This window comes from Natrix helvetica, assembly GCF_964273705.1.
Source record: "Natrix helvetica genome assembly, chromosome: 8".
Classification (NCBI taxonomy): Eukaryota; Metazoa; Chordata; class Lepidosauria; order Squamata; family Natricidae; genus Natrix; species Natrix helvetica.
In genome coordinates, this window is record NC_138559.1 from 16,346,815 (window position 1) to 16,359,843 (window position 13,029).

Consider the following 13,029-nt stretch of genomic DNA (forward strand, 5'->3'; position numbering starts at 1 on the left):
AAGGATGGTGGAATCCAATTATTAGGATGCCAAAGGAGGGACAAAATGAAATGTGAATGACAAAAATTAAAAGATTTTTTTAAAAATTATTTTGAATAATGGATTGCCCCTCAGCAAGTTGCCCCATGACAAGTTGGCCATGGTGAGTTTGGATTTGGATTTATTGGATTTATTGGATTTATATGCCGCCCTTCTCCCAAGGGACTCAGGGCGGCGTACAACATTAAAAAACACACATCCCAAAAGTTAAAAGGAAATTAGATAAGTATCCAAAAAAACAAACCCAATTAATATAACAATAACATTTTAAAAATTAGATAAAATTAACAGGCCAGGGCGGCTTGCTGGAAAAGCCAACTTTTTAGGGCGCGTCGGAAGGACCGGAGGTCGGGGATTATGCGAAGCTCCAGGGGCAGCTCATTCCAGAGGGAAGGCGCTCCCACAGAGAAGGCTCTCCCCCTTGTCCCATTCTGTCCGTAGGCAGCATCTCTTCACCCTATTCCTCAAGAATGTTCTCACAAATCCATTACTGGAAACTCTAAGGCTACTTCTGTATCCCAGGGATGACCCCGGACCAAGGAAAGTGTGCCTGGATTTTCCAGTGACTTAGAAAAGGCCACTGTGATAATTCAGCAAATTTAAATAGTAGAATTAAATACAAGTGTCATACACAGGAAAAAGAAAAAAAAACTGAGGGGAAAGTTAGTTTTCCACTCAACTTTTTTGTAGGTTTGGGGGGGTTCCATTGTCTCATCCTGTCCCCATGTTATGATTCTGCCTTTAGGAAAGAAGAGATTTCTCTCCCATGTTACTAAGTCTGACTGCATTACCCTTTTGTTATGCTATTTTTAACTTTTCCTTTTGTTTTGGAGGTTGCCCAGAACTAGACAAGATTTCTGTATGTAGAGGGGGTAGGGTGGGGAAGATAGTGAAGTTGAATAACCTAATGAGACCTATCCACCTCCTGAATAAAGACCGTTATTCTTGTCTAGCACAATCAATTTCTGTTATTTGTTGCTTTCTGCCACAAAATAATATCAAAACTTGTCTTATTTCTGGGAAAGCTCCATAGTCCATTTTAAGCTGGCACATCATGGAACTCGATGTAGGCTAGCTTCTTCACCTTGGATGTATTGGAATCAAGTTCTGAATTTTGTCCATAGCCAGTATAATTTGGCTACCTAATAACACTGAGAGTCAAAAGCCAATAATGTGTCAGGTGTGTAGAAGGCTGAATGTAAATTGTCATCTAAAGGTGATAATAGGAGCAAGAGTTACATCTTGGGAAAAGTTTTGCTAAAGGTGGACTGAAGCCCTCCTAGAATTGGTATATTCCTTATAAGGGTTATTGCTGTTCTTATGTCGATCCAATTGACATTCATTCTTTTCTCTATTTTTCCTTAGGAAACAGGAACAATTCCAGGCAAATCCTGACAGTTATAATGGAGCTGTGCGAGAGAACTACACTTGGTCTCAGGACTATAGCGACCTGGAAATTAAAGTCCCAGTGCCCAAACATATTCTGAAAGGCAGACAGGTAATGAGAGTATGAGAAGTTTTTTTAGCCCACTGGCTGACAGAGTCCCTGCCTCTCCTAGTGAAATGTCCAATGTAGCTCTGCTTAGAATTCCTCCCTTGATGCGTTCATGGTTAAGAATAATGATGCTATCCTACAGCAGTCCAAACTTGCAGAATGCTGCAGCCGTTTCTAATCACCCTCCATCATTAAGCAAGTCTGGATTGCCATTAACCAGATTAAAATGTAAAGGGAAAACCACGGGTATATTGATTGCATAATATCACAGGTCCCAACTCCTGGTGTCTTCAGTTAGAAGAGATCTAAATAGCTCCTGGGATGCCAGTTTGTGGAGATTGTGTTGTCAAAATTTGGGGGGAAAAACCCTCCCTCCACTTTTAAATTAAAACTGCAATGAGGAGGTCCAATGGGCTTAATGCTGCTAGCGTGTTTCCCTGAAAATAAGACTCAGTCTTATATTATTATTTTTTTGGGGGGGGGGGTTCAGAATAAGCACTAGAGCTTATTTTCAGGGAATGTCTTATTTTTTTCCCATGTATGGGAGGCTTACTTCTTCTACATGCTTGCAGCTGCAATGAGGCAAGAGACCACAGTGGGGGTGGTGGAGCTAACTGGTTTACCTCAAGGCCCCCGCAGCCAAGCCATCCACACCCTGACACCTGCCTTGCCTCGTACCGGCAGCTCCAGCAGCCCCATCCAGCAAGACCCTGTGTGACTGCTGGCCCACTTCTGCTTCCTTGCAACTGCAAGGAAGCAGGAGGCCAAGTAACACACTGATGAGGCAGGGTGTGGATGTGGAACTTCCTCGTGTGCCCCACACCTGCTTACCTCAGGGCCCTCGCAGCCAGGCCATCCACGCCTAACGCTATCCCATCCCCCTAGTCAACTACAATGCCAAACCCTAACACTCCCCTCAGGGCGGAATTCGAGGTTTAGAGCAGTGGTTCTCAACCTTCCCGATGCCGCGACCCTTTAATACAGTTCCTCATGTTGTGGTGACCCCCAACCATAAAATTGGTGTCTCCGTTCCTAAATATGTGTTTTCCGATGGTCTTAGGCGACCCCTGTGAAAGGGTGGTTCGAGCCCCACAGGTTGAGAACCATTGGTTTAGAGAGTTATAACGATGTTCCAGAAAGTGACATGACTGAATTTCTGGTGACTCCATTTCCTATAGAGCCTTTGGCTCCAATCTCTCATGTCTAGCAATAGAGGTCTCCTTAAAGGAGCCCTTCTTGTCCCTGAGCCTGCTCGTAGTAGATTGGTAACACAGGTGTCAGTGATTTTATCCCATGAATTTTTCACCCAAATTATGATCTCTGGCCGGCTGGGCTTCACAAAGTTTTCACACTGATTTCTCTCCATTGTAGTCATTGATTTCCATGTGCAAATGGTCCTTGAATGGTTTGTTCATTGCAATATCAAGAGTCTGGAGATAGGCAGTCATTCCTGCAGGAATCATCATTTGATCCATTTTTCTCCCTGCAAGGAACTTTCTTCATGCCTTTCGTGCAGTGATTGCTGGCTGAATCCCACACTAGCATACCTCTTTGGCCACCTCACAAAACAAGGGGCAGCATTAAATTGACCCACTTCCTTAGAAATGCTTTTGTGTACCAGTTTTTTTTTGGTTTCAAGAATATAAATGCCTGAAAACACCTTCAATCTTATCTTTCCTGCCCTTCGTGATGATTAGAGGTGGAGCTTTGTCTCCATCCGGACAAATGAAGGTAACACGTGTACTTCCATAAGCAGCGGAGGGAATGTAGATTGACGAGGCACCCCTCTGTCGTTTGAGATCCATGGTCCATAAGCACTGCAGTTTCATCCCTAGCAATCATGTTTGAGAGTTGTTATTTAGAAAAGTCGATGCCATCAACAAAGGACTTGAATGCAAGTGCATGTTTAATAAGTTTAGTATCTTCCAGTTTAAACAGTGTCGTCGATCTTCTTAGGGACAGTTCACGTGGATGAAGGAAGCCAGCCGGTGTTGTGATACTTTGAATTCTTCTGGGGATATCTCTAACTATGGTACCATTGCAAGGGCATACGCTTGAATACCAGCCGTGCACACAACCAAAGACTTTGCTCTCCTGTCAGCAATCCATTCACAGGTGTTATCTCTTCCAGTTCAGGAAATAATGGTTGCTGACCTGCGCTTCTTTTTTTTATTGTTCAAATTTTATTGATTTTAAAAGTTTTACAGGGAAAAGGGATTATAAGGTTATATAGAACATTTTGACAGGTACATCGTGCGGGGGGGGGGGAGAAGCCCCCCCCCAGGCCTCACAACTTTTACAAACAAAAATAGAAAAATATCAACATTTACATAGGTATTAGCAGTTTTGAGTTTAACACAAAATCATCAGTAGGTTTCAATCATTTGTTTTGTATCACTTCCATAAAGGTACATTGTAACAACAATTGCAATAATGTTTCAAATCACTTTTGTGATCTGAGTCTTCTAGTTGTCGCATCTTCCCCCCCCCCCCCCCGTCCACTGGCAGAGCCTCAGCCCCTCCCTCCTTTGTTTCTTGTGTAGCATCCCCCATTTCACCTAAGAGAGCACTGTGTTTTTTAGTGAAAGCCTCTGCTTCCACTACTGTGTTGATTCTAATTCTGCTGACCTGCGCTTCTTAGCATTTCCCTTGTCCACCTGTTGACTGAGGTTACCATACTCTGCTCGCCATGTTCAGACCATACGGAGATCCAACGTCTTCTCTTTGCAGCAATCCGTAAAAGTCTTGCCCCAAGAGTCCTCCACGACTCCTTTCTTGAACTTGATGGAATAGCTCTTTCTTTTTTCCATAATCTTGTCTGGGGGTCAAAATGTAATTCTCTTTACATCTACCATTAAATCAAGGGCGTCAAACGACTTTCATTGTGGATTAGGGTTAGGGGTGGGTGGCCTGGCTGCGGAGGACCTGAGAGAAGCTGGTGCAGCGTGTGGGGAACTCCATCCCTCCCCTCCCCTCGCCTCGTGGCCACGGCACCAGTTTGCTGCTTGGCCTCCTGCTCTGTTGCAGCTGTGAACAAGTAGAAGTGGGCCGGTGGCCACGTGGGTTCTTGGTGGCTGTTGGTGCTGCCGCCACAAGGGAGGTGTCAGGGGGTGGATGGCCTGTCTGTAGGGGCCCTGAGGTAAGCCGGTGTGGGGCACATGCCTTGCTTCTTGGCCACAGCACCAGCGTGCCCCTCGGCCTTCTCCGTTGCGCCCGCGAGGAAACAGAAGTGGGCTGGCAGCCACATGGGCTCCTGCTGGACATGGCTGCCAGTGCTTCCACCACAAAGCAGATGTCAGCACATGGATGTCTTCTGCCTGGCCTCACCTCGTGTCACCTCACCTTATGAGGTGCACGAGCAACCAGACAGAATGCGCAGGCTCTTAAGTAGGGCTTACTTGGGGAGTAGGGTTTATATTGGATGCAGACGTAAAAACCAAGCCAGGGCTTATTTTTGGGAAACACAGTGGCTGCTATTCAAGCACTCTGAAACCCCTGAAACATTTTTTTTTAAATGGATCAAAACTGCTCCCTCCAGTATCAGCCCTTCAAAGTAGGCCACGTTGAGTAAACAGACATAGCAGGGATGCCAGGAATTCTCTTTACTATAGTGAGTAAGAGGCAGAGGACCTTGGAGATGGCGTTGAAGGGAATATTCGGGGACTGTTATAGAAACAAAAACAGAAGCATTCCTGAAGCCTGGGGAAAGAGGGCAGCAGCATTGGAAGGAGCCTCAGGCTGGCTACTCCCTGACTTAAAGGGACATAAGAGGGAGGAAGATAAAACACAAGAAGACTTGCAAGATTCTATTACTGTATCCTACCATACATCTCCATAGTCGTCTTCTGGAGTTGCCTCCAGAAGTTGTGAATGCCCCAACACTGGAAGTCTTTAAGAAGATGTTGGATCGCTATTTGTCTGAAACGGTATAGGGTTTCCTGCCTAGGCAGGGGGTTGGACTAGAAGACCTCCAAGGTCCCTTCCAACTCTACTATTGTATTATTGTATTATTATTGTATTATTATTATTTCCTGATTTGGTCTACCTTGTAAGGTTGACAGTGGCATAACACAATTTTGAAAGTCAACTTTATCTCCATCCCATGTTATACCAAATAAAATAAAGGAAGGGTTATTATTAGAGTTAGTTTGAGTTTCCTTCTCACCCTTCCCTCTGCGTACGAAATGCAGAAAAAAATTTGATATGCAGATTTATATTGGTTGCCGAAAAAAGAAAAAAAAACCCACCAGGAAAGATATCTTTAGGACTCATTTTCTCCAGCATGACTACACAGTCTTTTCATTTAGCTTTCTGTCTTTACTCAGATCCAATCTCTTAACGTGTCAAGTGAATTGAAAATCTTAAATTTTGATTTGCAGTTTCTATCCATGAAAAAGTAATAGAATGAACATCTCTGTTTTGCCCAGCGGCTGTTAAAACGGATATAATCAACACAGGCCAAACATTGTGTAAACAACCTCATTGATTTCGACTAGATTTTCCTGAGGGATGTGATTTACCAGGATGCCTTTTCTATTCTTTTCTGAATAGGAAATGTTATGGGGTTTACCAGGATGCCTTTTCTAGGACTATGCTTTGGCGGAGTTAAATAATGGTTGTCGCGAGATCTGCTTCGTCTGCCACCGAAGTGGCTCATCGAGAGGATTTATAAGATGGTTGATGTCTGTTCATAAAGGATGTAGCAGAGGTGGGGAATCTATCATCTGGCTTCCTGGATTGGCGACTCGAAAGAAAGGGGAGTTAGGCTAGATTCTGGTGACTCCGATTTTGGAGGGACCGTTTGAGTCCTCATTACGTTACTTTGCCCTCAGACATCTGCTCCAGAGCTGCAAGCAGTCTTCATGCCATCACTTTGCAGTGACAGAAGACAATCATGCTTAGATTGGGAGTTTGCTGGAAAGGAAACGTGTTTTCCCTGAAGTCTTTTCTCATGTTTGCTTAATAGCTAAACAAGGTGAGATCTGAGAGTCACCATAAATTCCAAAGGAATGGGCCAGAGTGGGGACTTGAAAAATAACATCCCCAAGAAGGCACAATCAATCTGCTTCCATGTTTGTTTGTTTTTACCAAGGGAATGATATCTCTCTGTGTGTGATGTCACCAGGAGACATTCTTCTCTTGAAGGAGCCTCCCCCTCCGCCAATTTGCAATACCTCTCCTCACCCATCTCCATCTTCCTACCCTTCCCTTGTCTCTCTTTTCCAAGCAACGGAGGGATGCAGTTTATCAGTCTACAAAGCTCTGTTACAATCCTCTTATGGAGGGGGAGATGAAAGATGTATGTAGGGAGAGGCAATGTAGTGACCGGAATGGTTAGAGTGTGGGGTTTTTTTTCTTCCAATTTCCTGATATCGGAAACACTGCTAGAGCAAGAAAGCCATGGGTAGGCATTCCCCCTCTCCCCCCCCCCCCGCGTAAAGTGATTTGTTTTTCTTCTCTAGTGATTCAGGGAAGATGAATCAAGCATTCCCTCTTGGTACATCTGCTTCAGTTCGCATTAGCTCCCTATCAGAATTGCAAGAGAGTCAGCTGACACACACAGTGCAAAAGGGCTGCTTAGCAGAGGAATCGGTACCTGCAAAGGTGTTTGCAGCAGCACTCACCGGCTTCGGAATGGTGGGTGGGATTTGGCAAAGGCAAACCAGCCTCTTTTATACCTGCATTCATTGCATGCGATACTTATTCAAACAAGCAGATTTTGGTTGGCCAGGTGCTCACCATTTTGAAGCCAGCAACTGTTTATTTTATTGATTTATTTGTACCCCACCTTTATCATTTTTTTACAAATAAGGCAGCGAACATATCCAGCACCCCTTCTTTCTATTGCTCTTTTCCCCCACATCCCTCTGAGGTGAGTTGGGATGGGAGAGAGTGAAAGGGCCCAAGGTCACCCAGCTGACTTTCCTGTCTAAAATGGAACTACAGCTCATCATTTCCTGCCGTCTAGCCTGTGCTTCAATCACCAGGCAGCACTTTCTCTCCTACACATCCCAAGAACAGGTAGCAGAAAAACTTGTATTGTGTTCTTTCACCTCCAGCTTAATTGAAGAAACTGTTGCTCCCATTTTCCACAAGCTACATTTTCTTGGTATATCCCAAGTGGGACAAGGTGGATTAATCAGGAATGCCAAATTACAATAATACAATAGCAGAGTTGGAAGGGACCTTGGAGGTCTTCTAGTCCAACCCCCTGCCTAGGCAGGAAACCCTATACCGTTTCAGACAAATGGCTATCCAACATCTTCTTAAAGACTTCCAGTGTTGGGGCGTTCACGACTTCTGGAGGCAACTTCTGTTCCACTGATTAATTGTTCTGTCAGGAAATTCCTCCTTAGTTCTAAGTTGCTTCTCTCCTTGATTAGTTTCCACCCATTGCTTCTCGTTCTACCCGCAGGTGCCTTGGAGAATAGTTTGACTCCCTCTTCTTTGTGGCAACCCCTGAGATATTATTAATGTAGTGGTTAAGGCGGCAGGATAGAAATCGGGAGACTCTTGAGTTCTAGCCCTGCCTTAGACACAAAGCCAGCTGGGTGTCCTTGGGCCAGTCACTCCCTCTCTGCCCTAAGGAGGCAGTGGGCAAACCACTTCCAAAAATCTTGCCAATATAATTGCTTGTCCAGGCAATTAGCAGGAGTTGACACTGACTTGAAGGCATGCACAAAAAAAAGAGGTTTCTTATGTAGAGATTAAAAAACACATTTTTTTTCTTAAATTATAATTAATCACAACGCTGGTTCAGAACAACCCAAGTTAATTGAAAGTAAAACCCAAGGCTTTCAAACCAGTTGTGTCTGTGCCAGAAGAGCAGAGAGAAAGGGCAAGTATATAAACCCAAAGTTATACATTTAACATTCAGCTGAGGTTAACATCTAGCATTATTTGTGAGCTGGAACAGATTATCCAAGGGTCAGCCTCGGATATCAAGCTCAAGATCAAGTGTTCCCCACAAATTCTTTATAGTCGTCAATTATTGCTCGTTCCCACTCGGTGTGGCATATCGCCTCCGAATGTGAAGCTTCATTAAATGGTCTTAGGCAATACTTATTTATAGCCCTTCCTCTATAAATTTATCTACTCTTAAAATTTAAAGCAGTCTAAACAATTGTTCTTCTTGTGGCAGAAGGCGCCATAAATTGTGCGCTGTATGAAAAACTGTTTTTCTTGAAAGCTTTCAGGAAAACCACAGCCAAGAAAACCGAAAAAGGGCTGCTTGCTCCCGACAGGAAGCAAAGCAGGAGTTTTGCCTTAGATCGTGAATTTAGAAAGTGCTGTCCAGTCTACAGCTTGGAGAGTTGTCCACTGTATCAATAACCAGATTTAGCTTCTCACACCAAGGATTTTAACCTTGATCTCCATAATGTTCCAGAGTCATAATGGCTAGTTGGTTTTCCTGCTATACGGGTAGTTCTTGACTTACAACTGTAATTAACCCTGGAATTGTGGCTGTATGTTGTTGTGGTTTCTAAGTGGGCCACATGTCAGCCTATTTGCAGTGGCCATTAAATAAACACAGCAATCATTGAGTGAAGCCGTTTTGTACAGTGGCGTTTTTTGCTGGAAACCGGAAAGAAACACTGGAGCCCCTTGCAAAAAAAATTGAAAATCCCAGTCACGTAACCGCAGGATATTGCAAATGGTCATAAACGCGAGCTGGCTGCCAAACACCCCAAATGCAGTCATGTGACCACGGTATATATGTGTGTGTGCAGCTGTCAGAATGTCAAAATTGGGTTGTAATTACTTTCTTGAACAATCCTTTGTCATTTCAAATGGTTGCTAAGTGATAGGTCATTAAGTGAGGACTATCTGTAATGTTAGCCTTTTCATACTGGCCATGGGGTTTTATTGGAGCAAATTCTGGGAGATGGGAGAACAGGGCAGTCTGGCACGCTGTGGTCCATGGGACCGTGAAGAGTTGGACATGACTGAATAACAATAAATCTGTAATTTGGGAGCAGTGGCAGTTTGTTTCTCCTTGCATAGGGCAGCATCTTGAGGATGGGTGAGTTGGACTTTGTTTTTCGATCTCAACCTTTTTAATGAACAGCACAAAGAAGCAATGATGGTGTCTACCACCCTTGCAATCCACAGTGGGACAAATGTTGTAGTCACTTAATCTTATTTTCTTATTTTACTCTTTCTTTTCCCCATTGGCTGAAGCGCAGTGCAGTTTTGCCAAGAAAGACTAATCCTTGTCATCAGAAAACAAAACTGGAAAAAAATGGTTTTTGTTTGGCTGATGTATGATACCGAAACTAAATTGATTTAACATTGGCCACATTTAAACGTGGCTTATTCTAAGACGTGCATCTTCCTAGCTCACTACAACTCATTCTGCTGCGAACTCCCTCTTCCTCTTCCTTCTATTATTAAGTTGCAATCTTGGGCTACTCACTTTCTGGAGTATGTTGAATTATTTGCATATAATTAGCAGTCCATGCAGGTCGTTATTTCTGCTTGCTTCCATCCTTTATGGTAGCCATCTCAGGACAATGAAGGTTGGAGGGAATCTTTGTTTTTGAAGATCTGTTGCTGAGCATTAAAGGAGATGGTCAATGAAAGATTACTACTATAGACTTAATGGAATAATACTGTGTGGATTGATAACTGTTATCTGCCCAGCATTAGAACTGAGTGATACAAACATTAATGTAGTATAGAATTAATAACTCTGGCAAGGGACTTGTACCTGTAACATGTTGATCTGGGTTAATCAATTGTGTTGTGCATTGCATTCCTACTGAAAGCACGGTCCATCTTAACTCTTTGTATTTTAGATCAGAAAAACAAAAGGTTTTCTTGCTAATGTAGTATTTATTTATGGTTGTAGGTCTGTGCGCGTTCTACATCTTTGTAAAATGACAAGGGGGTAAGCCTTCCAACGGAACCCAGGTCTGGCCAATGTCACTTGTTCCCTAAGCTAATGAAACACTGCACACCCTTGTTCCTTCTGTCCATAAGCCCTTTATTAAACCAACTGTCTTTCTAGAAAGCAATGACCATACAAAATACATTTTTATTCACTTCTAAACTCGAGCAGGCCTACATGCCAGAGGTAGGAAAGCCATGACCTTCAGGGATAAACGAATTAAGATTACTCAATCCTAACCAGTTCAATCAGTATAAAAGGAAGATGGGAATCGGTAGTTGAGCACAAGCTGGGGGGGGGGGTCTCTTATTTGAATCCCACTGGACTTAACAGCACTTACTTCAGGGTAAACGTGTGTACAATTACATTGTAAAAATAACATTTAAATAATGAATTATGCCGGGAGCACTTAACAACAAGAACCTCAAAGACAATAACAAGGGGGGAAAAAACATGGTACTCAACCGCTAAAATGTCTTCTTTCAGATGCTTGTTTGTTTACAAGATTAAGACCAGTTCTGAGAAAATGGCTCAGTAATGTTAATTCCTTGTTGAGTTACTCCTAGTTTTGGGACAACAAAGGAATAACATTTTAAAGTTGCTAGTGCTGCGTCTTCCTCCTGGAAGCATTGAGGTACCTATACCATATACCTGACTGCATATGTACTAAAATTGCTGCTGCTGATTTGTATGAGGAGCCTGACTTCCCCATGGAGGGAGCAGCTCATGGTAAAAGGATTAGCCTTCCACGTTTTCCCCTTGGAACCCTGGACAGTGTTCTGTGAAAGAACAGCCAGTCTACGTGCTTGTTTTCATTTTCCATTTCAACCTTGTTTTTGCACGCAGCTACTTTAAAAGGGTCCTAATCCTGGACACATGTAGTCTTTTCTGTCTTGTGCTAAAAGACACACAAGTCAGTCCCACACAACCTGACCCATTCCTCGTTTATTAATAATCCTTTTATATCTTGTATAACCTGTGGACCTGGCAAAGTAATAAAGGCGCGCAGTCCATAAATTAGAAATCTGAAAGTCTGATGTTTCCTTTGTACTGCGTTGCCTTTGTATTCTAATCTTTTGCTGTAACCCTGAAAGCACTGCGAAGGGATGAATCACCTGGCGAATTCATTTTTCTGTGCTTCTTTCAGGTGTCGGTGGACATCAACAGCGGTTCAATCCATGTGTCAGTGGTGGAGGGAAGTGAACCCCAAGTGCTCATGGAAGGTGCCCTTACCCACAAGATCAACACAGAGACCTCTGTCTGGAGTTTAGAACCTGGGAATTGCATCCTAGTAAGGACTACATCATCGTTTCCTTTCAGTGTGTATGTGCCCATGTATATGCACCCTCATGTCTGCACATGTACATAACCTGCAGAAATTCCTCAATTTAGGACCACAATTGGGATGGGGATTCCTGGCATAATTCCTTGCGGTCATAATTTGAGTTAGATCTGATTTTACGACTATTTTACGATGGTTGTTAAGCAACTCCATTGTCATCTTCTGAATGGGCAAGGGGCAAAAAAGGTTGCAAATGGCAGTCCTGTTACTACGGATCACTGCAACCAGTTATAAATACTGAACCAGTTGCCAAGAGCCCAAATTGTGATAATAGTACTAGTCTTAGACTTATATACCATTTCATAGTGCTTTACAGCATTCTCTGAGTGGTTTACAGAGTCAGCCTATTTGCCCCCAACAATCTGGGTCCTCACTTTACCCACCTCGGAAGGATGGAAGGCTGAGTCAATCTTGAGCTGGTCAGGATCGAAATGCTGGCTGCACTGACAGTTAGCTTGCCATATTTCATCCTAACCACTGCATCAGCACATATGATCATTTGACCGTAGGGATAATGCAACAGTCATAGGTTTGAGGACCTTTTTCAGCGGTGTCATAACTTTGAACAATTGCCAAATGAATGGTCATAAATCAAGGACTACCTATATTATGTATGTATGTATGTATGTATGTATGTATGTATGTATGTATGTATGTATGTATGTTGTATTTGTGCTGATAAATAAATAAAGGGAGACTAGTATAGATCTATTTCAAGCTATTTAGCTCTCATCAGCTAGCCATACCCTTACTGGGAATCGAACCAGGGCTGTATTGCATATTAGGCCGGTGTAATATGCAATATGGTGTAAAATATGGTTTTCTGCCTGGATGGTCCTCTGTAATGAGCCGAAAGGACAGAAAGGGGGAGTAGTGAGCTCCCTCCCATATTTGGGCATACCAGGGGTTGTAACACAAATACATATACATGTATATGTATATATATGTATATGTATATTAAAACTGTTTAGGTTAATATCAGAATAGAGCTGGAAGGGACCTTGGAGATCTTCTAGTCCAACCCTCTCCCCAAGCAGGAGATCCTGTGCAATTTCAGACAAGTGACTGCCCAGTCTCTTCTTAAAAACCTCCAGTGATGAAGCACCCACAATGTCTGAAGGCAAAGCTGTTCCATTGGTTAATTGTCCTCACGGTTAGGAAGTTTCTCCTTAATCCCAGGTTGCTTCTGTCCTTGGATAGTTTCCATCCATTGTTTTCTGTCCTGCCCTCTGGTGCTTTGGAAAATAAATTGACCCCCTGTCA

The 13,029-nt window shown here is 43.2% G+C and overlaps 1 protein-coding gene across 1 annotated transcript in view; it reads left to right on the plus strand.

The window, feature by feature from the left end:
* The window catches only part of NUDCD3 (NudC domain containing 3), a 53,181-nt gene that overhangs the window by 20,781 nt on the left and 19,371 nt on the right, over nt 1-13,029 (plus strand). Inside the window, exons 3-4 of the mRNA XM_081961163.1 lie at nt 1,405-1,537; nt 11,572-11,715. Of these exons, the coding sequence (XP_081817289.1) occupies nt 1,405-1,537; nt 11,572-11,715 (277 nt within the window). The remainder of the gene's footprint in view (nt 1-1,404; nt 1,538-11,571; nt 11,716-13,029) is intronic.